The sequence below is a fragment of the Astyanax mexicanus genome, chromosome 19 (assembly GCF_023375975.1).
Source record: "Astyanax mexicanus isolate ESR-SI-001 chromosome 19, AstMex3_surface, whole genome shotgun sequence".
NCBI classification, from domain to species: Eukaryota; Metazoa; Chordata; class Actinopteri; order Characiformes; family Acestrorhamphidae; genus Astyanax; species Astyanax mexicanus.
The window spans coordinates 14,487,256-14,509,226 of record NC_064426.1 but is presented as its reverse complement, the minus strand read 5'-3'; the positions used below and the strand labels follow the sequence as shown (position 1 = coordinate 14,509,226).

The 21,971-nt window shown below is 36.8% G+C and overlaps 3 protein-coding genes across 5 annotated transcripts in view; 2 read left to right on the top strand and 1 right to left on the bottom strand.

The window, feature by feature from the left end:
* Positions 1–454: 454 nt before the first annotated feature.
* rogdi (rogdi atypical leucine zipper) lies at positions 455–14,654 on the top strand. The gene is made up of 11 exons (XM_022665895.2): positions 455–667; positions 3,382–3,453; positions 3,545–3,627; positions 4,696–4,750; positions 5,068–5,148; positions 7,461–7,556; positions 9,809–9,907; positions 10,619–10,732; positions 11,113–11,162; positions 12,031–12,157; positions 13,044–14,654. Exons 1-11 carry the CDS (start codon positions 590–592, stop codon positions 13,083–13,085), a joined length of 897 nt encoding a protein of 298 aa, XP_022521616.2. The 5' UTR covers positions 455–589; the 3' UTR covers positions 13,086–14,654.
* On the bottom strand, positions 14,394–19,550 carry smim22 (small integral membrane protein 22). The gene is made up of 4 exons (XM_007233734.3): positions 19,423–19,550; positions 17,526–17,663; positions 15,933–16,000; positions 14,394–15,395 (listed from the first exon to the last, which is right to left on the bottom strand). Exons 2-4 carry the CDS (start codon positions 17,653–17,655, stop codon positions 15,348–15,350), a joined length of 246 nt encoding a protein of 81 aa, XP_007233796.1. The 5' UTR covers positions 17,656–17,663; positions 19,423–19,550; the 3' UTR covers positions 14,394–15,347.
* The window catches only part of cog1 (component of oligomeric golgi complex 1), a 24,029-nt gene continuing 20,898 nt past the window's right edge, over positions 18,841–21,971 (top strand). The window contains exons 1-2 of one of the 3 annotated variants that reach the window (XM_015601426.3): positions 18,841–19,152; positions 20,369–21,052. In XM_015601426.3, coding sequence (XP_015456912.3) covers positions 20,744–21,052 — 309 coding nt within the window. In that variant the 5' untranslated portion in view covers positions 18,841–19,152; positions 20,369–20,743. The remainder of the gene's footprint in view (positions 19,153–20,368; positions 21,053–21,971) is intronic. The other 2 variants (XM_007233733.4, XM_049467735.1) reach the window with 2 other exon arrangements.

The window sequence follows — 21,971 nt, the reverse complement described above, 5'->3', positions numbered from 1 at the left end:
TCCCTAAAAATGTTTTTCTTTGAACTTCTATGTCCTCTGTCGCTAAATGTACATTATTGTTATTTGTAAGGCACTTTGGATAAAAGTCTCTGCCAAATGTAATGTAATGTAAAATCATTTTATTGACATTTTGCATTGTCAGCTGTGAGAATACATTTTACTAAAATTTATTCTCACAGCTGACAATGCAAATCAGACCAAAAACCAAGTCATGAGTTCTGTGACACATTTTTTCTTCCTTCTTTTTTCAAAAAGGTATCAGTAGAATTTAGCTAATAGTGCTTATAAATTGAGCTTTTTTATGTTGAGCTTAACTGCATGGCGCTGAAATGGATTAATCCAACCAAATAGAGGCAGTAAACGAATAAATAAATAAATAAATAAATAAATAAATAAATAAATAAATAAACGGCCTTATTGCTGCAGGAATTTCGCAGTGACCCACAGCGGAAGCTGCGTATGCAGGGGGCGGGGTTTAGCTGCTAGTCTGTGCTGGGGGTAAATAAATAAGCGCTCTCGGGTTGGAGGAGGTTAATATTATCATCAGTTTTATTGTGTTTTACTGGATTTATTACAGTAGAGATCGGGGATGCTCGGAGTGGATCGATCTGCTTTAGCTGAAATCTCCAAGATGTCCGCGGCGAGTCAGGCAGAGAGAGCCGTGCTGGTGAGATTACAGCCCTCACAGACTATAATACTCACTGCAGACCGCTGTTATTATCACTGACTGACTGAAATTACTGTGTGTGCTTATTCTGAATCTGTAAAACGGTGATTACGGTGAGCAGCAGCGTCACATCCCATCACATGCTGTATAATGTGATAAACTGGGGGATTGTGATTTAACTTAGAGGTATTCAGTTCACTTTCATTTCAGCTCGCGAGCAGTAATCTCTGCGTTAAATACTGTAATATAGTGTAATATAATGTAAACAGTTCAGGGTGGTGGAATATGTGGCTCTGCTGTTGGAGTCAGACTGCAGGCAGAGTCTCCACCTTTCAGAAATGATAATAAGGGCCGCCCACCACCACCCGACTCCCTGTGCTGGTGATTTATTTATTAAAGGGGAGAAAAAGCAAGTAGTCCTATTAAAACTCGTAAAAATACTTTATTACCAGTGAACACATTTTCTTAGAGTAGAGTGAATTCAACCATTGATTAAATCTGTTTATGTGGAGTGTGCAACAATGATCTTTTAAAATATAAAGTTAATAAATTGAGTTATTGTGAGTGCATAACTAGAATCTTACAGACATTTTTACTTAAAAAAAACATTTGTAAACTTACCTGCTTTTGCTCTAATAAAGATAACTAGACACTGTATTTCTTACAAATATATTATTTTGACTATATATCACTTATTTTGTGTCGTTTTTATCTGACGCTCTTATCCAGAGCAGCTTACAAGGTTATTTCTGTTACAGAGGGTGGCCAATGTAGTGTTAGGAGTCTTACCCAAGGACTTATATTAGCGTGTAGCGCAGCATGGTCATCCAGATTGGGAATTGAACCCCAGTCTCCCACATGATGTGGTAGCTCACTGGCATGAAGTAGTGTTATCTGCTGTGCCACCAACCACCACCATATAGCAACGTTGTTTCAACCATGTCGTATGTTTAACCTTTTAATAAACCGTAGCTAATAAACCATAGCTCCTCCTGTGGCCATGTCCAGGGAGGTTAGCCACAGTCCCATGGATGTTACATTTCTGAATAATAAGTGCAGCTGTAGTCACAGGACCATTAAGCTGCTTGAAGATGGTTTTATAACCTTTACCTTTAACATGTTTGTCCATAATTTTCTTTTTCTAATCTCCTGAGAGCTTCCTCTGGTTAATGTTGAGTGTGGTACACACCGTTTCACCAAACAGCACAGACAAACAGACTACCTGTAGCTCTATATATGTAGCTCTACTGACTTGATTAAAGATAGTAGACACCTGTGATGATAATTAGTGGACACACCTGGATTTAACATGTCCCTTTGGTCACTTTATTTTCAGGGGGACCATCCAAGCTGGCACACAACAGACCTTCAACGTTAAAATGTGGTTGAAATATGGTTAAAGTAATGTCTGTTGTTGTTTAAACATTGAAACAACGTTAAAACAACATTTAATGTTAAATGGTTGTGCAAACGTTGACATTTTAATAGTGAACCAACATAATGTCCTCAACCTCCTGCATTTTAAATCAACCTTTTTTAGCATACAATTTCAAAAAATGGTTGGATGGAGGGATGAAAAAGTGGTTTTATTTTTATTTACAGTAATTGTTTTTTTGTTTGTTTTTTACTTTGGCACAGATTGTTCATCATACCAGGGGGTGTGTTCATGTTCTATTAGTTTTACTGTTGTGTTTTTGAGATTAAAAGTAAATTAGATTGATAGTAGTGGTGGGTAACAGTGATGTAAGTTTATTGTTAACACTGTTAACCAGAGGAATTTCTAGTTTCATCTACATGTAGTTATTGCTTTTTGTTTGTAGGTGTACAGTTCCTACTTCTTAGAGATGTAGATTGAGAGGGAGAGAGAGAGAGTTAAAATTAAGCAAGTGTTTTTTCCCCTCTTCCATACAATTTTGAGCATCCTGAATGTGAGCTATGGTTTATTAAAGGTTGAACGTACGACATTAAAACAACATTGCCATATCAATGTTGATTACCTTTTCAGAATCAACACCAAATCCTAAGGATTGTATGACTATTTTTAATGTTTTCTGTGTAAAAAATTGTGCGCATCTTATTACTGATCAAATTCTTCCACTTTTGTTACAATGTTCTCAATTTGTTTTCCCCATGATCATTTATTGTCTATCCTAAAAATTTCACATCTTAAACTTGTTCAATTGTTAGTTATTTTTAATTTAACTCTGTTTCTCCAACTGATTTATACCCAGTTATAATGTTTTTTTGTTTTTGATATATTTAGTATTAGTTGATTGTCACTGATCCACTTCACTAACTTTAGTTCTTTATTCAACCTATTAGAAAGATCATTAACTGTGACAGCGTATGCATAAAGTGTAGTATCATCTGCATACATCTGCAGCGTAGCTTCATCTAACACTAAAGGCAGGTCATTTATGTATAATGAAAATAGTAATGGCCCAAGACAACTTTCTTCTGGTACTCACAGATTTACATTCTTACTCTCAGAAAAACTTGAAATGTCAGCTGGGAAGGTTTTTATCCAGGCCTCTTTCATGAGTTTACTTTTTAAAATAATTGTGTTGTTATTTCTGTGACCATTGTGAGTTTTCCTTTCATTAACTGAGGGGTACCAACAGTTTTATCTACGTATGCATTATGTGTGTAATGGCTGTTGAGTACAGTTTAGTATATTAATTGTGCACATGCATCGTCTGCTTTCTGTCGGTTAGGAGGAAGAGTTTAACTGGCTGCTTAAAGAAGAGGTACATGCTGTGCTGAAGCAGCTGCAGGAAATCTTGAAGGTTATACTCTTTTTTTTATTATTAAATCATGCTTTTTTTCAATCCCTGATTGAGTCTAATTTGCCCTAAATCTTTTGCTTTTCAATGATAGGAAGCTTCAAGGCGATTTGCAGTTCCGTCTCCAGGCATGGAGAGTCAACTTAAACAAGAAAACTTTATCCTTGGCAGCTCCACGTAAGCTGAGTTTATCTCTGTTTGCACAGTGTTAGATTTGGATTGTAATGTAAACTAAGGTTAGAACAGGGCGAGGTGTGAAAATATCAGCCCTTAATAAAAAAGATCTTAACTAATGCTGTTGTATAGTAAGCTACACCAGTCAGCCATAACATTAAAACCACTCTGTAGTGTGTGTAGTGTCCTGTATTGCATTTTTATGTTTTAAAACAAAGCTTTTTTAAAAGGGAAAGGAGTTCATATATAGAAACCAAGCTTAAAAATAGCTGCCAGTGAATATGTTGTTTTTGTGATGCAACAGCACATTTGCACCTCCCCTTTTCAGCATACTGCAGTTTAGCTCCGCCCACTTGCTGAAGATATAAGAAGTGCTTCAGAAAGAACTGCTTAAAAAGACAGAAGGCAATACATAATATTCATACAGGTGCATCTCAAATAATTAGAATATCATTTGAATTGTTTATTTAAGTAATTCAGTTCAAAGTGCTGTACGATTTTGTGGGAAAACAAAACTGCACTGACTTTAGACTTGATAATAAAACACAGTGGATCAACACCAGCAGATGACATGTCTCTCCAAACCATCACTGATCATCAGTAAATTTTACATTTCATTTGTAAATCAAGAGATCAAGAGAGTTTATTAAAATAAACGCTTAAAATACATCACTCTGTGTGTAACACATTCATATAATGTTTCATATTTTGACCTAAATGACTGAAACAAAGTAAATGTTCCAATTTTCAAATTTCTTAAATGCACAGTGTAGAGGTTGTTATGTTGCAAATATTTATGAATTCAGAATTGTATTTATTAAAAAGCTATGTAAGTTTTTTTTTTTAAATAAAGGCAGTGGTTCGCTATAAAACTTAGAAATCAGACAGGCTGTCTAAATGCATGGGTAGTAGGATATGCACATTAAATTCACACACCATCAAAGTCAAATATCCCTTTTTCAGTTCTTTAGTTCTTTCGATTTAAAAGTGTGGACCTCAGTGGAATAAAGTGCTATGAAAATAGTCCTGTACAGTCTGTACTGTAATAGTCATGTGATCTGCTTTGTCCAGAATGGACCAGGTGAAAGGAGTCCTGACTCTGCAGGGGGAGGCTCTGACTCAGGCCGTAAGTGTTGCACAACATCTTGATTTGCGTTTCTCAATGATGCTGACAGTTTGCCGTGTTAGCTATTAACTTCCTCCTGATGGAGCAGGATAGGAGGTGTTTTCCTGTTGGTGCTGAGAGAGCAGAAATGCAGCTGCGTTCTGCAACAGATTTAACCTGATGTACCTCAGTTCACACTGTGACTGTATTTAATCAGTCAAGTGCTGATTACGCAACGCAGTGGCTGAGCTCAGTGTGTGTGTGTGTTTTAAATCTTGTGCACGGTGGTGGGGGGTAGACACAGTTTAATGTATTTTTTTTTTTTTTTTTTTTTGCAGGATATCAACATCAAAGTTGCTAAAAGCAGTCAAGTCATGCATTTTGCATTCCGGGATGATAAACAGTGGAAATTACAACAGGTATGCTAATATTTTAGCTGTAAATACAGGGGTTGGACAATGAAACTGAAACTCCTGGTTTTAGACCACAATAATTTATTGTGGTGACGGACAGTTCTGGTGGAAACAGGAGAGTTGAGGTGCACATTGAATTCTGTCGTGATTTGAGCAGCCGTGGTTTTATGTTTTTTGGATACAATCCGGGTTAGCACCTAAACATCCCTTTCAGACATCTTCCTCTGACAGCGTCCACAGTTAATCCTGTTGGATGTGGTTGGTCCTTCTTGCTGGTATGCTGACATTACCCTGGATACTGTGGCTCTTGATGCATCACAAAGACTTGCTGTCTTGGTCACAGATGCGCCAGCAAGATGTGCACCAACAATTTGTCCTCTTTTGAACTCTGGTATGTCACCCATAATGTTGTGTGCATTGCAATATTTTGAGCATAACTCTGCTCTTACCCTGCTAATTGAACCTTCACACTCTGCTTACTGATGCAATGTGTGCAATTAATGAAGATTGGCCACCAGGCTGCTCCAATTTAGCCATGAAACCTCCCACACTAAAATGACTGGTTTTTCAGTTTTATTGTCCTACCCCTCTAAATCATACATTGTAAAACACATGTAGGGTGCTTTTACACCTAACTTGTTTTGTGTAAACCAAAATAGCTGATGTTAAATATGCAGGAAACCACATTGCAATATTTGGTCTCTATCTGCCTTAATTAAATCAGGGTCCAGTTTCTGTGTTTGAGATAAAGCTCTTTTGTCAGATGGTTTGGACCGATTCCTAGAAGTCTGACTCCTTTCACACTCATACAGCATGTGTCACGCAGCAGTATGGGTTTAAAAGCTTACATTTGTGATTCCTGTATCTACTGTAACTGTAGATTAAGTCTTTATTACAAAAATTAAAGGAGTTTGAGGGGATTCTGGCAGGGAGGTGCAATTCAGCACAACATCTGAAAAAAAGGCAACTTCCCAAACTGATAACAGTATAAAAACCATGTCATGTATAGACAAGAGAGACACAGTGTATGTAGGAAATGACCAAAAAACTCAGAAATCTCTTAAGTTCACTAACTAAACTGCAGTGTGAAACCAAAACATACAGGACCAAATGTATCTTATGTAACAAACACATAAACCTTGGTTTTGGTCTGGATTTTAAGGGCTTTTTCAAGCCTGTAATTGGTTTTCTTGATCTGAATCAGTTGATGAGTTTGTTTACTTGGAGTGTTTCTCCCTTTGTTCGGTTTGGTTTCACACAGGCATAAACATAAGTACACCAAAATGCGCACCAATAAACCACGCAAGCATATTGTCTCCTCTGATTAGTCAGAGCTGTCTGGTGCGGGAGCAAAAAGCAAAAAAAGTAAGTGTAGTGAGAAGATTCTGTGTTCCAGCACATGTATCTGTGTAGTGTGAAGCTGCTTTAACACAGAATGCTGGAAACTTGCGGCTGTAAATAGTGAACGCAGCACAGACTGTGTGTGTAAACAGCATGGAACAGAGGCGGCGTTTGATCATAACTGTGGTGATTAGCATTATCTGACTAATCAGATTAAACTGTGCCTTATCAGCAGTTTAGCTTAAATAAAAGGAGTATATTTGATAGCTGAGTTGGACCGAGACCCCATAATGTTCTCACCACAAGCGAACTGTTCAAGAGTTTGTTTGGGACTGGGCCGAGACCACCTCCACTAGCAGGTCTTTGTTTTTTTTTTTTTACCCGAGTGTGATTACTGTTTTTTCACCTGCTCAATCGAACCACACTAAGGGTACAAACGAGCCAGTGTATGTTTTAACCGGACCAAATAGTCCTGGAGTGAAAAAGTGTCCAATCATATCTGCAAAAGGCTGTTTGGTTGCAGTTTTTCATCACAGCCAAGTAAAAGCTCATGACCTCATCTGTTTGAGGATGACCAACTGCTGTTTGTTTAAAATAAAAAACCTGCAGCTACACTGGCCCTTTGTGAATAAAATTGGACACCCCTGATTTGTAAAGCTGTGTGATGAAGTTGAAGCTTTTCTTTAGCTTTAAGTGACATAACACAGGGCAACCAATCAAAACAAGGATTAAGGATTAAGAGCACAATAACAGAAATAGTTCATAAACCCACATTAACTTCACATGTGGACCTAAATCTGAGACCACTGTAGGGTATTTTTCTTTATCTAAGCATTAAAAATATTAATAATTCAGGAATGGATCACTCGGCTGACGCTTTCTTTTTCATTTTGAACTTTAGACTTAATGGGTTGAACAGCTTGTTCCTTTCTCATCATGGTGAATTTAACAATACAGTCTCTCCTGTTTGTTTTCAGATCCAGGACGCGAGGAACCATGTGAACCAGGCCCTGCAGCTGCTCAGCAGCCGTGATGAGAGCTACCACTTTAAAACCGGTGCTGAGGTCAATAAGGTTGGTCTGTAATGTCCTTCTTCAGCCCCACCTCTGTGTGTGTCTGCTGAGTAATGTTTTTAAGCCAGTCACTTTCCTGTCTTTAAAAGCACATAATGCCAAAACATAGAACAAGCTCACTCCATCTCAAAGGTAGAAATGTTAGCCAGTCAGTTGAGAATTGATTGATGTTTAAAGATTAATTTCTTTGGTTCTTTGGTTTATTTGGCTGATTTGCTAATAAAAAATAGAAGGCGACACAGTTTATCGAATCCTATCGCCCCGGCTTATCATAGTTATCGAGAAAAAATATATTGCAATAAATATCGATATCGTTTTATCGCCCAGCACTACTCTATAGTTTGTGCCCATCACATTTTTATATTCATAAATTAGTACATGTTATAATAGCTATAGCTCACATTATTTCTCTGTTCTGTTGTTTTGTTCTGTTATTTGTTTATTTGTTTGTTGTTTGTTTGTACTGAGCGGGTCAACCCGAGTAGGATGGGTTCCTCTGACTGAGTCTTGGTTCCTTCCAAGGTTTCTTCCTCTTAAAGGGAGTTTTTCCTTGCCACTGTGTCACCATAAAATTGGCATCTCTGTGGTGCTGCTCATAAGAGGCGTGGACCTGTTTTTCTCTGTAAAGCTGCTTTGTGACAACCTTTGTTGTCCAATGCTGTGGGTCTATATGATCACACACTCTCCTCAAACAAACTGTTAGGGTGCTTAGTCATTTCTATTTCAAGGGTTCCCAACATTTTGCAACTTACCGCCAAAACGCTCCTAAACGAAACGTTCTGTGGCGCACATGAACATTTAATAGATTATTTAAAATCTAAACTAATACAGCACAAGATCAAAATCAGTGAGGCCTATTGAATTGATTAATAGGTTTCAACTGCCTTTTTCCATTTATCTCTATGAAGGGTAACACTTATACAATAAGATAGAAATGTATCACTCTTGCTCCTGCATGCCAAGATTAGAAGAATTACGATACTGGTTCCCCTGGTTTGTTTAAAGACTAATCTAAGCTTCCTGTAATTGGTATCAAGAGCCGAACCATCTAGAAAAGTGCTTTTACACTGCAGGCCAACCGGACCATGACTCAGTAGATCTGTGGTTCACAGCCCAAACAGAAACGCCTGAAAGGCCAGACCAAAAATGAGCTTTGCCAGTTTCACTGAGTCTTCCAGATAAATAAAGAAAAATAAAGAAATTAATCTTTAGAGTTCTGACTGATGCAAAAATAAACAGACTGTACTTTCTTGGTCTCAGCAATTCAGAGTGGGTTGTGTATTTTGGGGTCAACCTGCCCCAGAGATGATGACTGGATTTGATTAGGCTGCTCTAATCTTAAAACAGGCGCCTAGTAAGAAACAATAGTGAGCCCTCGTAAAGTTCACATGCATGTCACATAGTCCACAAAATACTGATTAAATATACAGATTAAATAAATACAGCACATATGAAGTTATCCATGGTTACATATGAATCACTCAAAAGAATTAGAAAAACTCGGCAACAAATTGATCGTGCTAAATATTCAAGTCAAGTCAAGTAGTTTTGTTACTCTCCTTCTCAAAAACTACAGCAAGTACAGAAAATAGATATATAATATAAACGAATGGGAGACACTGTGTGTACAATACAACAAGGACACAAATAGACATACATGAGACAGAAGACAATAATGCATAAATGATGGGGGGAGGGGGATAAAGATGGGATGACAGTACAAGTATAAACAGAACCCATATAAACAGTAGTGCAAATATGGTAAAATAGCTTAAGGCTGGTCAAGTGAATGAGTGCGTAAAGTTCTTATTTATTAAGATAAAATTGATTAAGATAAAATACTAATGTTGTATTTAATCAAGAATAACACAGTATACCAATGAAAAACACTCATCTCCAAAACAGCAACTTTACAGGAGAGAGAAAAAAACTTTAATGGACGTCAATGTAAAATGAGTTTATTTCAGGTCATTTTAAAGAATTTCTATTATGTAATAAACTAAAAATCGACAAAATCAGAATTAAGTGTTTTTCATTGGGCAGCGACGATAATCAAGTCTATTGTAGATGTTTTGAGGAGAGTTTTTGATGATTTAGGTCGGCAGTTTTGAGTGAATGTTAGCTACACTAGCCCCATAGCTCTAGCATTAAATACTAGCTGACTGACCAGCTACATTTGAAGTGATTTTGTTAACATTGAGGTGTGTGTGTGTGTGTGTGTGTGTGTCTCTCTCTCTTTGTCTGTTTTCTAGCTGATGGATGCAGTGATGCTGCAGCTGACCCGAGCACGAAACCGACTGACCACTCCAGCCACTCTGACCCTGTCTGAGCTCGCCTCCAGCGGCCTGATGGTAAATCAGAGCAGCCTTGTTCACTCACCCTACAGTTGCATCCATTTCTCACACACATTCCCCAATAGAATATGACCATCTGAAGCACATAAACACATTGGCATCTTGCCTAAGGCCAGGCATGTGCTAGAGGGGTATAAAACGCCTCAGCATTGAGCTGTGTTCTAGTGAAACTGTGCTCTAATCAGTTCTTTTGGGATGAGTTGGGGATTTAGGCATGAGAAGAGGTGGTGATCATCCAACATGTTCTGGTCTCTGAATGTAATCAAAATCTCACAGTAATGCTCTAAAATCTAGTAGACTAGTCTTTCAGGTCAAGTTAAGAGGCTTTTATTGTCATTACATCTGATTACAGGTACACAGTGTAACAAAATGTTGCTCCTCCAAAACCATGGAGCAACATAGAACAGCAATACAATAGACAAACATAAAATGCAACATAAAACTATAACACTACAATAAAAACAATAAATACAACAGACGAGACAATTTAACAGACAGGACAGTTCAGTACTAATATGGTACAATGAAATCAGACCCTAGATCTGCACCATAAAGACAGTTACTCCAACAAAAGCAGGAAGAACTTTTTTTGTAGTGCTCTTTCTTCAGAAGTTACAGTAAATGAGCAGGTCTCTCAATTCTTTAGTCTAAACAGTGTGTATCTCCCCCCCCCCCCTCACTCTCTCTCTCTCTCTCTTCACTCTTCAGAAAATGTTCACTCCTCCGATGCCCGGCGACGTGGTGGTCAATTTCTACATTAATCTCAGCAAACTCTGCCTGACCGTCTACCAGCTGCATGTCCTGCAGCCCAACACCACCAAGGTACTGCAGCACCACCAGCAACACATTTTCAGCAGGAAACAGATTGTAAATGAAAAAGATCCACACAAAGAAAAAAAAAACAATAAAACATAATATATTATGTAACATAAGCTTTGCACATATTTTATGTTGAATTTTCCAATCTGTTATACTCACCAAATAAAGAGTAAATGTATCTGTAGAGGCTGTGACTTATTTACATCTGCAGCATAATCATTTCATGAGGTTTTAACAAGGATGTGGCTTTTATTAAAGCATGTTATGCTAAACTAGTTACTCTATGATTCAGCTACAGTATAATAAGTGCTAGAGCTGATTACTAAGCCTGCAGTTTAAAAGCTTAAATGAATGTTCCATTATTTTCTTCTTCTTTTCTTCAGAATTTTAAGCCAGCTGGGAGTTCAGTTCTGCACAACCCTGGAGCGATGTTGTAAGTGCTCTGTTTTTTCTGTGTTCTGTAACTGACCATCCCTTAATATGCTGTTACCAAGAGGTGACCGACAAACACAAGTCCTATATTTAAGTAAAACTAGAAATATTCATTTAGAAAGTACTTAAAGTTTTTGAAAAATACATGCTCCAAATTGAGTGTAAAGAGTCAAAGTAATTCTTTTATAAATGGCTTTTATAAAAGTTCTTTATTTCTCAGCATTCCTTTCTCTCAGGACTAACTGACTAACTCTACTGGTTAATCAGTGTTAATCAGTATTGATCACTGTTACTAGCTAAGTATAGATGGCTTTGAGTATACTGAGTATAACAGTGGGAAATATATCTGTCAATATTCTCTCAAATTAATCACATTAAATAGTTAAATAGTTTCACAATCATTGCGAAAATGATTTACATCAGATTACAGAACTGAAGCTTTGATCAGTATGTTCTTTACATGAGTCAAATCTTTCACTGATTAAATAAAAGTGACAGAAATGCTAAAAATCTACTTAAGTACAGTAAAACAGTACTTACACTTCATTACCTGCCACCTCCGATTATCACTTTCATGCAAAAATCTTGTAGTTTTTTTTTTTGTTGTTGTTTTTAATTATTTTGACATAATGTAATGTGAATCTCCCAGTTGTTTTTTATATTGTATCAGAATTTGACAAATAGACCAATAGAAATGCTCTAGAATTACTTAAAATATAATCTTTTCAAATGGTCTTTCTTCTAAAAGTTAGGATCTTTTTTTTCTTCTACTATAAAGTTGCTGAATTTGGAGCAACACAAAGTTTTGCGTTGGTTTTACAGTTTCTGCAAGCAGACACAGTTTAAATGAAATCTGTTTGTTTCTGCAGTGAAATCAACAACACTAAGTTTGAGGTGAGCCACGTGCACAAGGTGGAGTGTGTGGTGCCGTGGCTGAACGACACGCTGGTGTTTTTCACCATCTCACTGCAGCTGTGCCAGCAGCTCAAAGATAAGGTGGGTGTGTTCAGCCTAAACCCTCACAGATACGAGCCTGTGCACGCCTGATGCTTCATATTAGTGCTTAATGTTCAGGAGTGCATCCACTTCACACAACGGATTTCTAAAGACAATTCAAAGAAGTAAATATACTATTTTTTTTTAATAGTATTATACAATATCTGTAGCTACTTGTTAAGAATCATTGGTGTAGCATGTGTAAAATATTGAGCAGGTTAGATTTAGGACTTAGCAAAACTGCACAGTGGAACAGTGCACATCTGTCTGGACTCAACAAAACCTTCATGCAGGTTCTTGGTCTTTCTTGTGGGCACTGATTACGTTCATCTCAGAATTTTCAAAAAGATAGTGACAGGATTGTGTGTTTAAGTTTGATTTGAAGTTCCTAATTTGATCAACAGTTCCTAATTACAGTTGGTTATGTGCCTCAGGGAAAGTAAGGGTTTGTTGCCTTGCTGCGCTTAGGTTTATCTGAATTGTTTTATGTTTTATGAAAGACTGTCTAACTGTGTTTTAGCAATACAACAACATGTGTAATTTACACATAGATATATTGCATAGGACTGTTAATATAAACAATATTTCAGTTTATAATTAAACTAGTTAAACATCTACCCTCATCAGTCTTATGTCTGGTCTAATTTTTAATAAGTTCTTTATGCACAGTCCATTCAAAATATTATGACCACCCCTTGTTTCCACACTCACTGTCCCTTTTATTAGCTCTAAAGAGCATATAGAAGCACTTTGCACTTCTATCATTTCAGGCTGTATACCTTGTGTTTAAAAACTCCAGCAGCACTGCTGTGTCTGCTGTGTTTTCCTTCTTCTCCTTAAGACACGCCAAGTTTATGATCATGTTTGTGTTTCCCTTCATTTGCAGATTTCTGTTTTCTCCAGCTTTTGGAACTACAGGCCATTCTGAACCAAAGACCGTCTACAGTATAAAACATGTATAAAATAAAATATCTACACATAATCACTACATGCTAATGACACACAATGCAGCTATGTGTAATTCATTTATGCAGCTTTGTGCTGGGACCAGTCACTCAGAGTATGTGTGTGTATATGTGTGAGTGTGTACATGTAGCTTATCTTAATTTTGACTGAATCAGTAGTACAGAGAGAGAGAGAGAGAGAGAGTGTTAACACCTCCACCCAGAGTTGTCATGGACACATGAGTTGTCATGCCTCAGCTCACAGGTTCAGATATTGAGAAGTAACTGTGATGTTTGGGTTTGTTATTGAAGGATTTGCTCATTTGAGCCATATTTTGCAGTCTTTGAGCTTCTCCAGGGATTTCCAGAGGATTTACATTAAATAGTTCACAGTGGGGTTTGGTGTGGAATGCTCTGTTCTACAGAAAGTAGTTAGTCTGAATAGTTTACAGTGGTGGTGAATGGAAACAGACGTCTGAACCACTCAAAGCTCCCTCACAGAAACGTATTACACCAAGTAGTTAATAATAAACTGCCGGATACCTGAGCTCAGAGAAGATTTTGGATTGAAAATGTGAATTTAAAATCACATATCATTTAAAACATCTCTAAAAATGTATTTTTTTTATGTTTTCCCATTAATTTACCATCATCATCCCATTAAAAACCAAAAAGACACATGTAGAATCACTGGATTTGTGTTGTATTTAGTGTCTGACACCTGGTTCCATTCACTAACACAGACTCATATTCATCAAACGTCTCGTAGTACGAATGCTGATCCAGGATCATTTAAAGTTTACCAAATGCTATCAGACAGCTGATGAGAGGTGATCTTAAATCAGCACCTTTACTCTGAGATGCTTGATAAATGAGGCCCACTGTAAATACAATTTGCTGCAAAAATTCCACACGAAACACACACTCTGAATGTGTTGATCTTACACACTATTATTAATGCACGACTAATTTTCAGGACAGATTTCTCACATTCCATTAATTAATTTATTTTGAATAGAAAATGTGAAATTTCCTTATTTGAGATTTGTGATCAAAATCAGGTTAGCAGTGTTTCTTGACACCAATCAGTGACTGTGGTGACTACCATCATTAGTAAGAAATTGGTATGCAATTAGCTTTATTATGTGAACGTGATCCATCCGCTAATGAACAACACTAAACAATTTGAGTCTTTTTTTTTTATTTTACTACATCACTCCAAAAAAGGAAAATAATTTAGGGACTCCTTCTATTTTACTACATTCCAGAAGCGTAAAAGGAATTTATTAAAGTAATGTTAGATTAGTTTATTTATCATCATTATTTAGTATGATACACATGTTCTAATACACATTACTGTCTGACAGGTATTGTTTGTTAATTTATTTGTATGCTTTATTTATTGTGATGCTGAATGCACTTGCTGTTGGTCTCAGTGAGCCTCTGTTTGTTCATTTTCCTGTTAATTCCAATATTGAACAAATGTGTAAATCAGAGCTGAAGTGTGTGTTGACTGTATCTGTGCAATAAATTGTCTGAACTGTACAAATTCATTTTGCATCAGTGAAATATTTCATTCATATCAATCATTCATATGAAGCAATAGAAAATGTGAAGAATATAAGAAATATTTTATAGTGCTTACAAGGGTTGTGAGTAAAGTGCTATGTGCTATGCTAATCTTCACTTGATGATTTACAAACAAACAAAAATCAATAAATCAACAGCATCTAAACATTACTATTTTAAGATTACATTTTACCCTCAGACGCATTGTTTTTTTTTAATGCTGTGTCATTCCTGTATTGCAGTCTCTTTCAGTCATATATTAGGGTCCTAAAAACTCACTGTACTGTATTTACACAATGAAAAGTGTCTCTGAGGGTTACATTTAGTAGATTATAAATAATTAGCATTACAATTAGTTTACATTTTAGGACAATTTTCATGTAATAAAAGTCAGAAAACTAAATAAATTGTAAATATGTGCCCATCACAGTGTCAAAAACATTGGCTGATTAAACTCATGGAACATGATATGAGGATCTGGGAAATGGTGGGTGTTTGCAGTAACAATATTTAACTTTCAGATCTCTTTCATTTGTTTACCCTCTCCTCTGTTCACTTCACACAGAAACTCACTCAAAACATTTATCATTATTAATCTGGCACAAATTTAACAGAGAAAACAGATGTGTGATTAAAGTACAGGGTTTAAATTGATAGGAGTTGAGCTCTTCTGTTCTTCAGGGTTCCATTGCCATGTTGTCGATGCCCACCTTGTGATGTTTGGGCTGTAAGAATTGAAATTCACTGTTAGGCAAGGTTTGGATTTTATATTTACTTTTATTAAGCTGGGTTATTATTACGAAGCCCCTAAGGTGACATCATGTAAAAAAAGCTTGGCCTTAATAAGGCGTGGGAACGAGATCATTAAAGAGTGGGAGTTATGAGTTAATTAAATCTAGCCAGAGAATAATAAAGCTTGCTTTTCTGTAAATTAATGCTCATATTAATTTAGCTGAATATTACATCAAAGCTCCTTTAATTCAAGGATAATCTTTAGTAAGAAAATGGAGAGTGAACTGGTTTATTTTTATTTTAATCTCTGAATTAATTATGGTGACATTTTGGAGCCTCTAGCAGTGAGACATGGAATAATTATAAGTAAAAGACGGCTTAATTATCTCATTCCCACGTCTTAACTAACTTGTTCCCACGACTTAGGATCTCATTCCCATGCCTTATTACGCATTATTTCTTTATTTATTTTTTTAACATGATGTTACCTTAGGGGCTCCGTAAATTATTACACAGGTGCCAGTAAATACCTTCTCATCACAGCAGCAACAGCAGCAGCAGCGTATGATGACCAGGACCACCAGCAGGAGGACCATCCCTGACGAAACAGCAAAAACATAATTCAATAAATAAACTTTAGTCGCAGCTGAGCTGCACAGGAGTGTGTTTAGTGCACTGCCTCACCTGAGGCACTTATCATAAAAAACATGAAGCTTCTGAATGTGGTGTGGTTTGCTGTTGCTAAAGAGCCCTCAGCACTAGGTACTCCTCAATCATTCATGAGCCTAAAATCATTAGCACGCTGAAGCCAGAAACCCAGCCAATCAGTACTCAGTAATCATAATTCTAGCCAGTCATCACTCAGTAGTCAGACTTCCAGCCAATCATCACTCAACTGCTAGAATGCTAATCAGTCAGCACTCTTGTTATCACAATGAAAAAATAAAATCAACACTTGACAGCCCAAATACCAGCAAATCATTCTCACTAGCAATAGCATTAGCACCTTTCTGCACTAAACCTGCTTGCTGTATACAGTACCAGTCAAAAGTGTGAACACATCTTCTCATTTAATAATTCTATTCTTTTTCATACATTGTAAATGAATACTGAAGTCATTCAGATTATGAAGAAACACAAAAGGAACTGTAGTAATGTAGTAATTTAAAAGTGTTAAACCAAAATATTCTGTGAAGCATTTAGGTGCTTTTATTTTGGATGCTCTTAACTTGTTTTTTTGGTCTTTTCGTGACTGCATTTGGGAATACATTCGAAATTCTTGAAATGTTTTAGATTGACTCACCTTCATTTCTTAAAGTATTTTCTTTTTACTTAGTTGAGTAGTTCTCGTCATAATATAGATAAGAACATTACTCAAATAGAGCTATTCACTGTATACCTGTAAATCTACCTCTTAACAACTTTATGACTGATGCTCTCAAACACATTAAGAGGAAAAGAAATTCAAGCAATAAACTCTCTACGAGTTCAGCACAGCTGTTAATTGAGAGCCATTCCAGGTGACTCTACCTCATTAAGCTGACTAAGAAAATGCCAAGATGTGCAGCAAAACTGTCATCTAAGCAAGATGTGCTACTTTGAGGAATGTAAAATATAAAACATATTCTCTTATGTTTAACACTTGTTTGTTTACTTAATAATTCCATATGCTTTTCTTTATAGTTTGGATGATTTTAGACTTAATCTACAATGTAGAACATTTTATTATAATGAAAAAACACAGATTTTAATTTGTTAATCTGTTTCAGTGTGTTTACATGTGGAGCATTCTTCTATTATACTAAATTAAAGTTAAGCCCTGAATAAAACACTAGAAACATAATATTAACATTTATGTTGTTTAGCAGCATTCAGGCTCCTCATAAACTGGATCTAAACAAAAAGCCAACCACTTATAGTCACTGTTCTCAGCTGAATAACAGAATGACAAGATGACAGTAATAGAAACCTCTTTGGTGGACCATATAATAGTATAATGTGGAATATGAGGTCTTAAACAGCAGTTTTCAAAGATATTGTGTTAGTTCAACCTTCAGAGTCTGTAAATGAACTATATAAACTGTATAGTTGTATGTATAGTGCTTGTGTTTTCTGTGGCTTGCCTATGAAAATGAAGAAGATGGCGAAGGAGGCGATGTCCCAGTCCGACTGAAAGAGCTGCTTAGACTTTAGTCTGCTCACAACATCAGTAAACTGGTTCTGTAATTCCTGCTGAACGTTGTTCTGAGCCATCGCTGCGTCTGAAACACATTTTAATTTTAATTTAATTTAAAGGTTTATTACTGTGTCTAACATTGTTTACAAAGTAATACATATTAAACAGAATGGAATTAAATAACCATTAAATAGAAATAAAAAGAATTTTAAATAAATTCTAATGAATACCAGTGTAATTCAGCACTTCAGCACTTCGAGTAAAGAAGGTTAAAGGTCAGGAGTAGATGTTCTTAAACATTATTTTCAAAATAGTTTCTTAGATTCTGTATAGCATCTAAAATTGTTTTCACTACTTCTAAAATTTTAAAGTGAAATAAATAACCTTCCCAGCTGGCACACAACCGTCCTTCAACGTTGAAATGTGGTTGAAATATAACTAAGTACAACAGAACATTGAAATATAACTAAGTACAACATAAGTAATGTATGTTGTTGTTTCAACGTTGAAACAATGTTGAATCAACATTTAATGTTCAATGGTTGTGCTTATGTAAAATTTTTAATGTTGAATCAACATAGTGTCCTCAATCTGCTGCCTTTTGAATCAGCCTTTTACATTTCATCACCATTTAGTTTCTAAAAACGGTTGGATGGAGGAATGAAAAAGTGTTCTTTGCAGTAACTGCTTTTTAATTTAACATTATGTTCAGGTTCTATTTGTTTTACTGTTTTAGTGTTTTTGAGACCAGATATTGAATCAGATTGGTAGTGATGGGTAACTTTATACTATACGTTATACTCAGCTGTTAACCATAGGATTTTCTGATTTTAGTGAGCTATGGTTTATTAAAGGTTGAACATGTGACGCTGAAACAACGTTGCCATATCAACGTTGATTCACTTTTCAAAATCAACAGTTGATTCGACGTTGATTCAAGAATAACAAATACGTTGAACAACGTTGATTCAACGTTTATTCAACGTTGAAATGCCAGCTGGGTGGTCATATAAAACCCATTTGAGCCAGTTCCAGAGCTTTTAAAATACAAGGAAACGTTGAAAGATTAAAATTCAACCGTTAGGGATCAGAGTTTATGAGCTTTTTCGTAAAAAATATAAAATAATCTTTAACATTAGGATATCTTGGGAAACCTACAACTCTAGGTAGTAATCATCAGTGAGATGTATTCTGTTTATTATAAGTAATGATCAATACTCCGGTTCTGTTTTATTCACAATACATTTATTTAACACAGTACTCCGCTGTGTGCACTTTGCAGATGCTCCCTTAGCGAAGCAGCGCCGTTTATCTTTGAATCAGAAGCGAAAATCTTTTTTAAAAAGTTTCAGAAACGAGACTCTGAGCTGTTATCTCTCGTCTCTTCTCCGAGTTAGAAGACTTTTACTCCTCATTGTTTACATTACGAGAAACAAGAGAGAAAACACCGACTCTATAGATAAGGATTGAATAAACCCAGCTGTGTATGAGAGAAAATCAGCTTCACGGAACAAGGAAGCGGCTAAACAGACGAACACTTTCTGAACAGGTGTAAAAATAACACTATTTAACAGGTTTGTTCTGTGTAGCTCCCCTTAATACGAAATTATATTGTGTAAAGCTGTATTTTACTTCTCAGATTGATTAATAACACTGCCAAAAATAAAACCAAACAATAATTGATCATTAAAAACAACTTGTTCTAGAGTTTACACCTGTCCATATGGCAACAATAGTACGCTGACGTTTAATATTTTCATAAATCTGCACTTATTCAGGAGAAAGTTGTTAGGAGAGTTGTTGTTAGCAAGACAAAAACAAGAGAAAATCATTAGCCCACTCACCTGCTTTCGTTTGCTGTGGTTTCCGGGATACCTGCTGCACACACCTGTGGCGCAGAAGCGAACCTGCTGGACGCGGCGATAGAGGGCGCTGTTTTACCCTCACAGCATCCAATGTATTTAATTAAAATGTATTTATTTATTGTATTTTACCAATACGGGGTTTTACAGAACTGGAGGAATTGATCGGAGTTCATACAAACTCTGTGTAACAATATATTTCTCAAGATTTGCTCTCAAGAAACACATTATTATAGATATAGAGGAATGTTAACCTTCACTTTAAAATACTTTATATTCAGCACTTATTACCATTTACAGTATACACATAATTAACATTTATTTTCTTTTACACCTTATTTTACCCTTCCCCTTCTAGAGAGGTTAGACTCACCACTGTAAGTAAAACTCACATTTCCAACTCTTACTCCTTAAGGACCCTACAAGTGAGTATGAGCAGTGCTCGATAAGAGCAGGTAAAATTAAGGTTGTTTAAAGGTTGTTTTTCCATCAATGTATTACCATGTATTTAACAATCTTTACTGATCTATATAGATTTTCAGTATTCCAGTGTATTTAAGAGATGCTACTGTATGTAGCACTGTACATCACTCCTTGTTAGTGGGTGGAGAGTAGTTAACCCAGCTAACAATTTTTGGTTAGTAGAACATTCAAAGTTAACTTTGATAAAAGTTAAAAAGGTTCAGTCTGTTAAGTTTTCTTTCTTTTTTTTTAGATTTTTTTTTTAGAACGTTCTGGTAACTCTGCTAAAACGTCACTTGTGTCAGTATTGTTTCTGTTCGTCTAGCTAGGAATGCTATGTGAGAAATATGTTCCCTAATAGCTGGGAAGTAATTTAATATGTGTAACTAATCACCGCTGTTTCTCCATATCTCCATAGAGTATAGTGTGCTTTGAAAAAAACATAGTTCTTCTTTATTTACCACAGGTTTAGAAAACGACACGCAAATATGGGCATACGGGGACTACAGCATGAGCCGACAGCAGTGGTGTATGAGCGGGACGGCAGGGGGCGCGCTCTCGTTTCTTTACTGCTATCTTCATAACCTCTGACCTGTGTTGACGTGGAGCTGGCGTTGTTTTTCCCACCTGTTTTTATACTACGCCGCCCCACCCGCGCTATGATTGGCTTCTGCTAGTGACAGATACACTATTAGCCAATCCGAATGCATAAACTTTGCGTCACTGCACATCACCAACAAATCCGAGCCGCTGGAGGGCGGGATCTGCGTGAATACGGGTGGGCAACAAACGAAAACACAGAACCCACCGCTCTTGCGTCCAGCATCGGAATTAGAGAGCCATGGCGGCGGTACCGGCCCACTCCCTCCGGGTCTCTGACATTAAAGACCCCAATGCGCTGTTCGAGCGCTACAGCACGGAGGAGATCCGCGCCATCGAGCGGAAAGTGCGGGGCGAGATCGAGCAGAAGAAGGAGGAGCTCCGGCAGATGGTGGGGGAGCGGTACCGGGATCTGATCGATGCCGCGGACACGATCGGGGAGATGCGGCAGTGCTCGGAGAGTGTGGTCCGCTGCATTCAGGGCATGGACCGGTACTGCCAGCAGCTCAAACAGACCAAAAACCCGCCTCAGAACCACAGCAAACTTGAGGTAACGCGCTGCACCGCGTTATACACACACATTAGCAGTGTTAGTTAGCGTAGACAGCTAACCTACACTTGCTAAATGAATGTGAGAGTGTTTGGGTAATTTACAGCAGCGCATCTTAAATTATAATAGGTGGCAGTGTACACCAGCTGGTTAGCAGGGTGCTAACAGCATTAAAATGCCCAGTGGTCTCTACTAAACTGTATTAACGTTTTCTGAGTAATTAGCTGTTACCTATAAATATGGAGTAAAGTTCCATAAAAGCTCCATATAATAATAAACAAAAAAGTACTTATTTTTTCTAATGTATGTTCAGTCATGTTCAGTAATCTTCAGTCATGGTGTCCTGCTGATTGCCTGCTTTAACACACCCACTGCAAACCTGACAGAGCTTCTTTATCGAGAACTCTAATGTGAAATGGACTTTGGGGTTTAAGTAAAACATCATCACGAGTTTTGTCGAGTAGACCACCTATACATTCCAAAATACAGCACTTTTAGCTCCCAACAGACCACAATGCTAGTGATAGGGGCATAGTGTTGACCATGCAAATAAATCATTATTTTTACACCATTAACAAGCTCAAAGTAGCTCCATATGTCTATGGTGAATTCCGATGACCCTGACATTTGAAACAAGGCACTGAGAGCTTTGAAAACACACATGTAGTAATTAAAAATTTATCTGGGTACCAGCATCTTGAAATCAAAATAAAAGTCAATAATAAATGTGTGTGTGAAGTTACTACAGTTAGCAACTTTAATTAAGCTCAGTGATTACCTATTCTGCAGAAAAATAGTCAACTCATCTATTTTGCCCATTTACACTGTTTGTGTGCTGTTGTATTCTTTAACTTCTTTAACACTGAGTGTGGCAATAGAACACATCCCACACAGATTTCCTTAAAAAGAACATACTGGC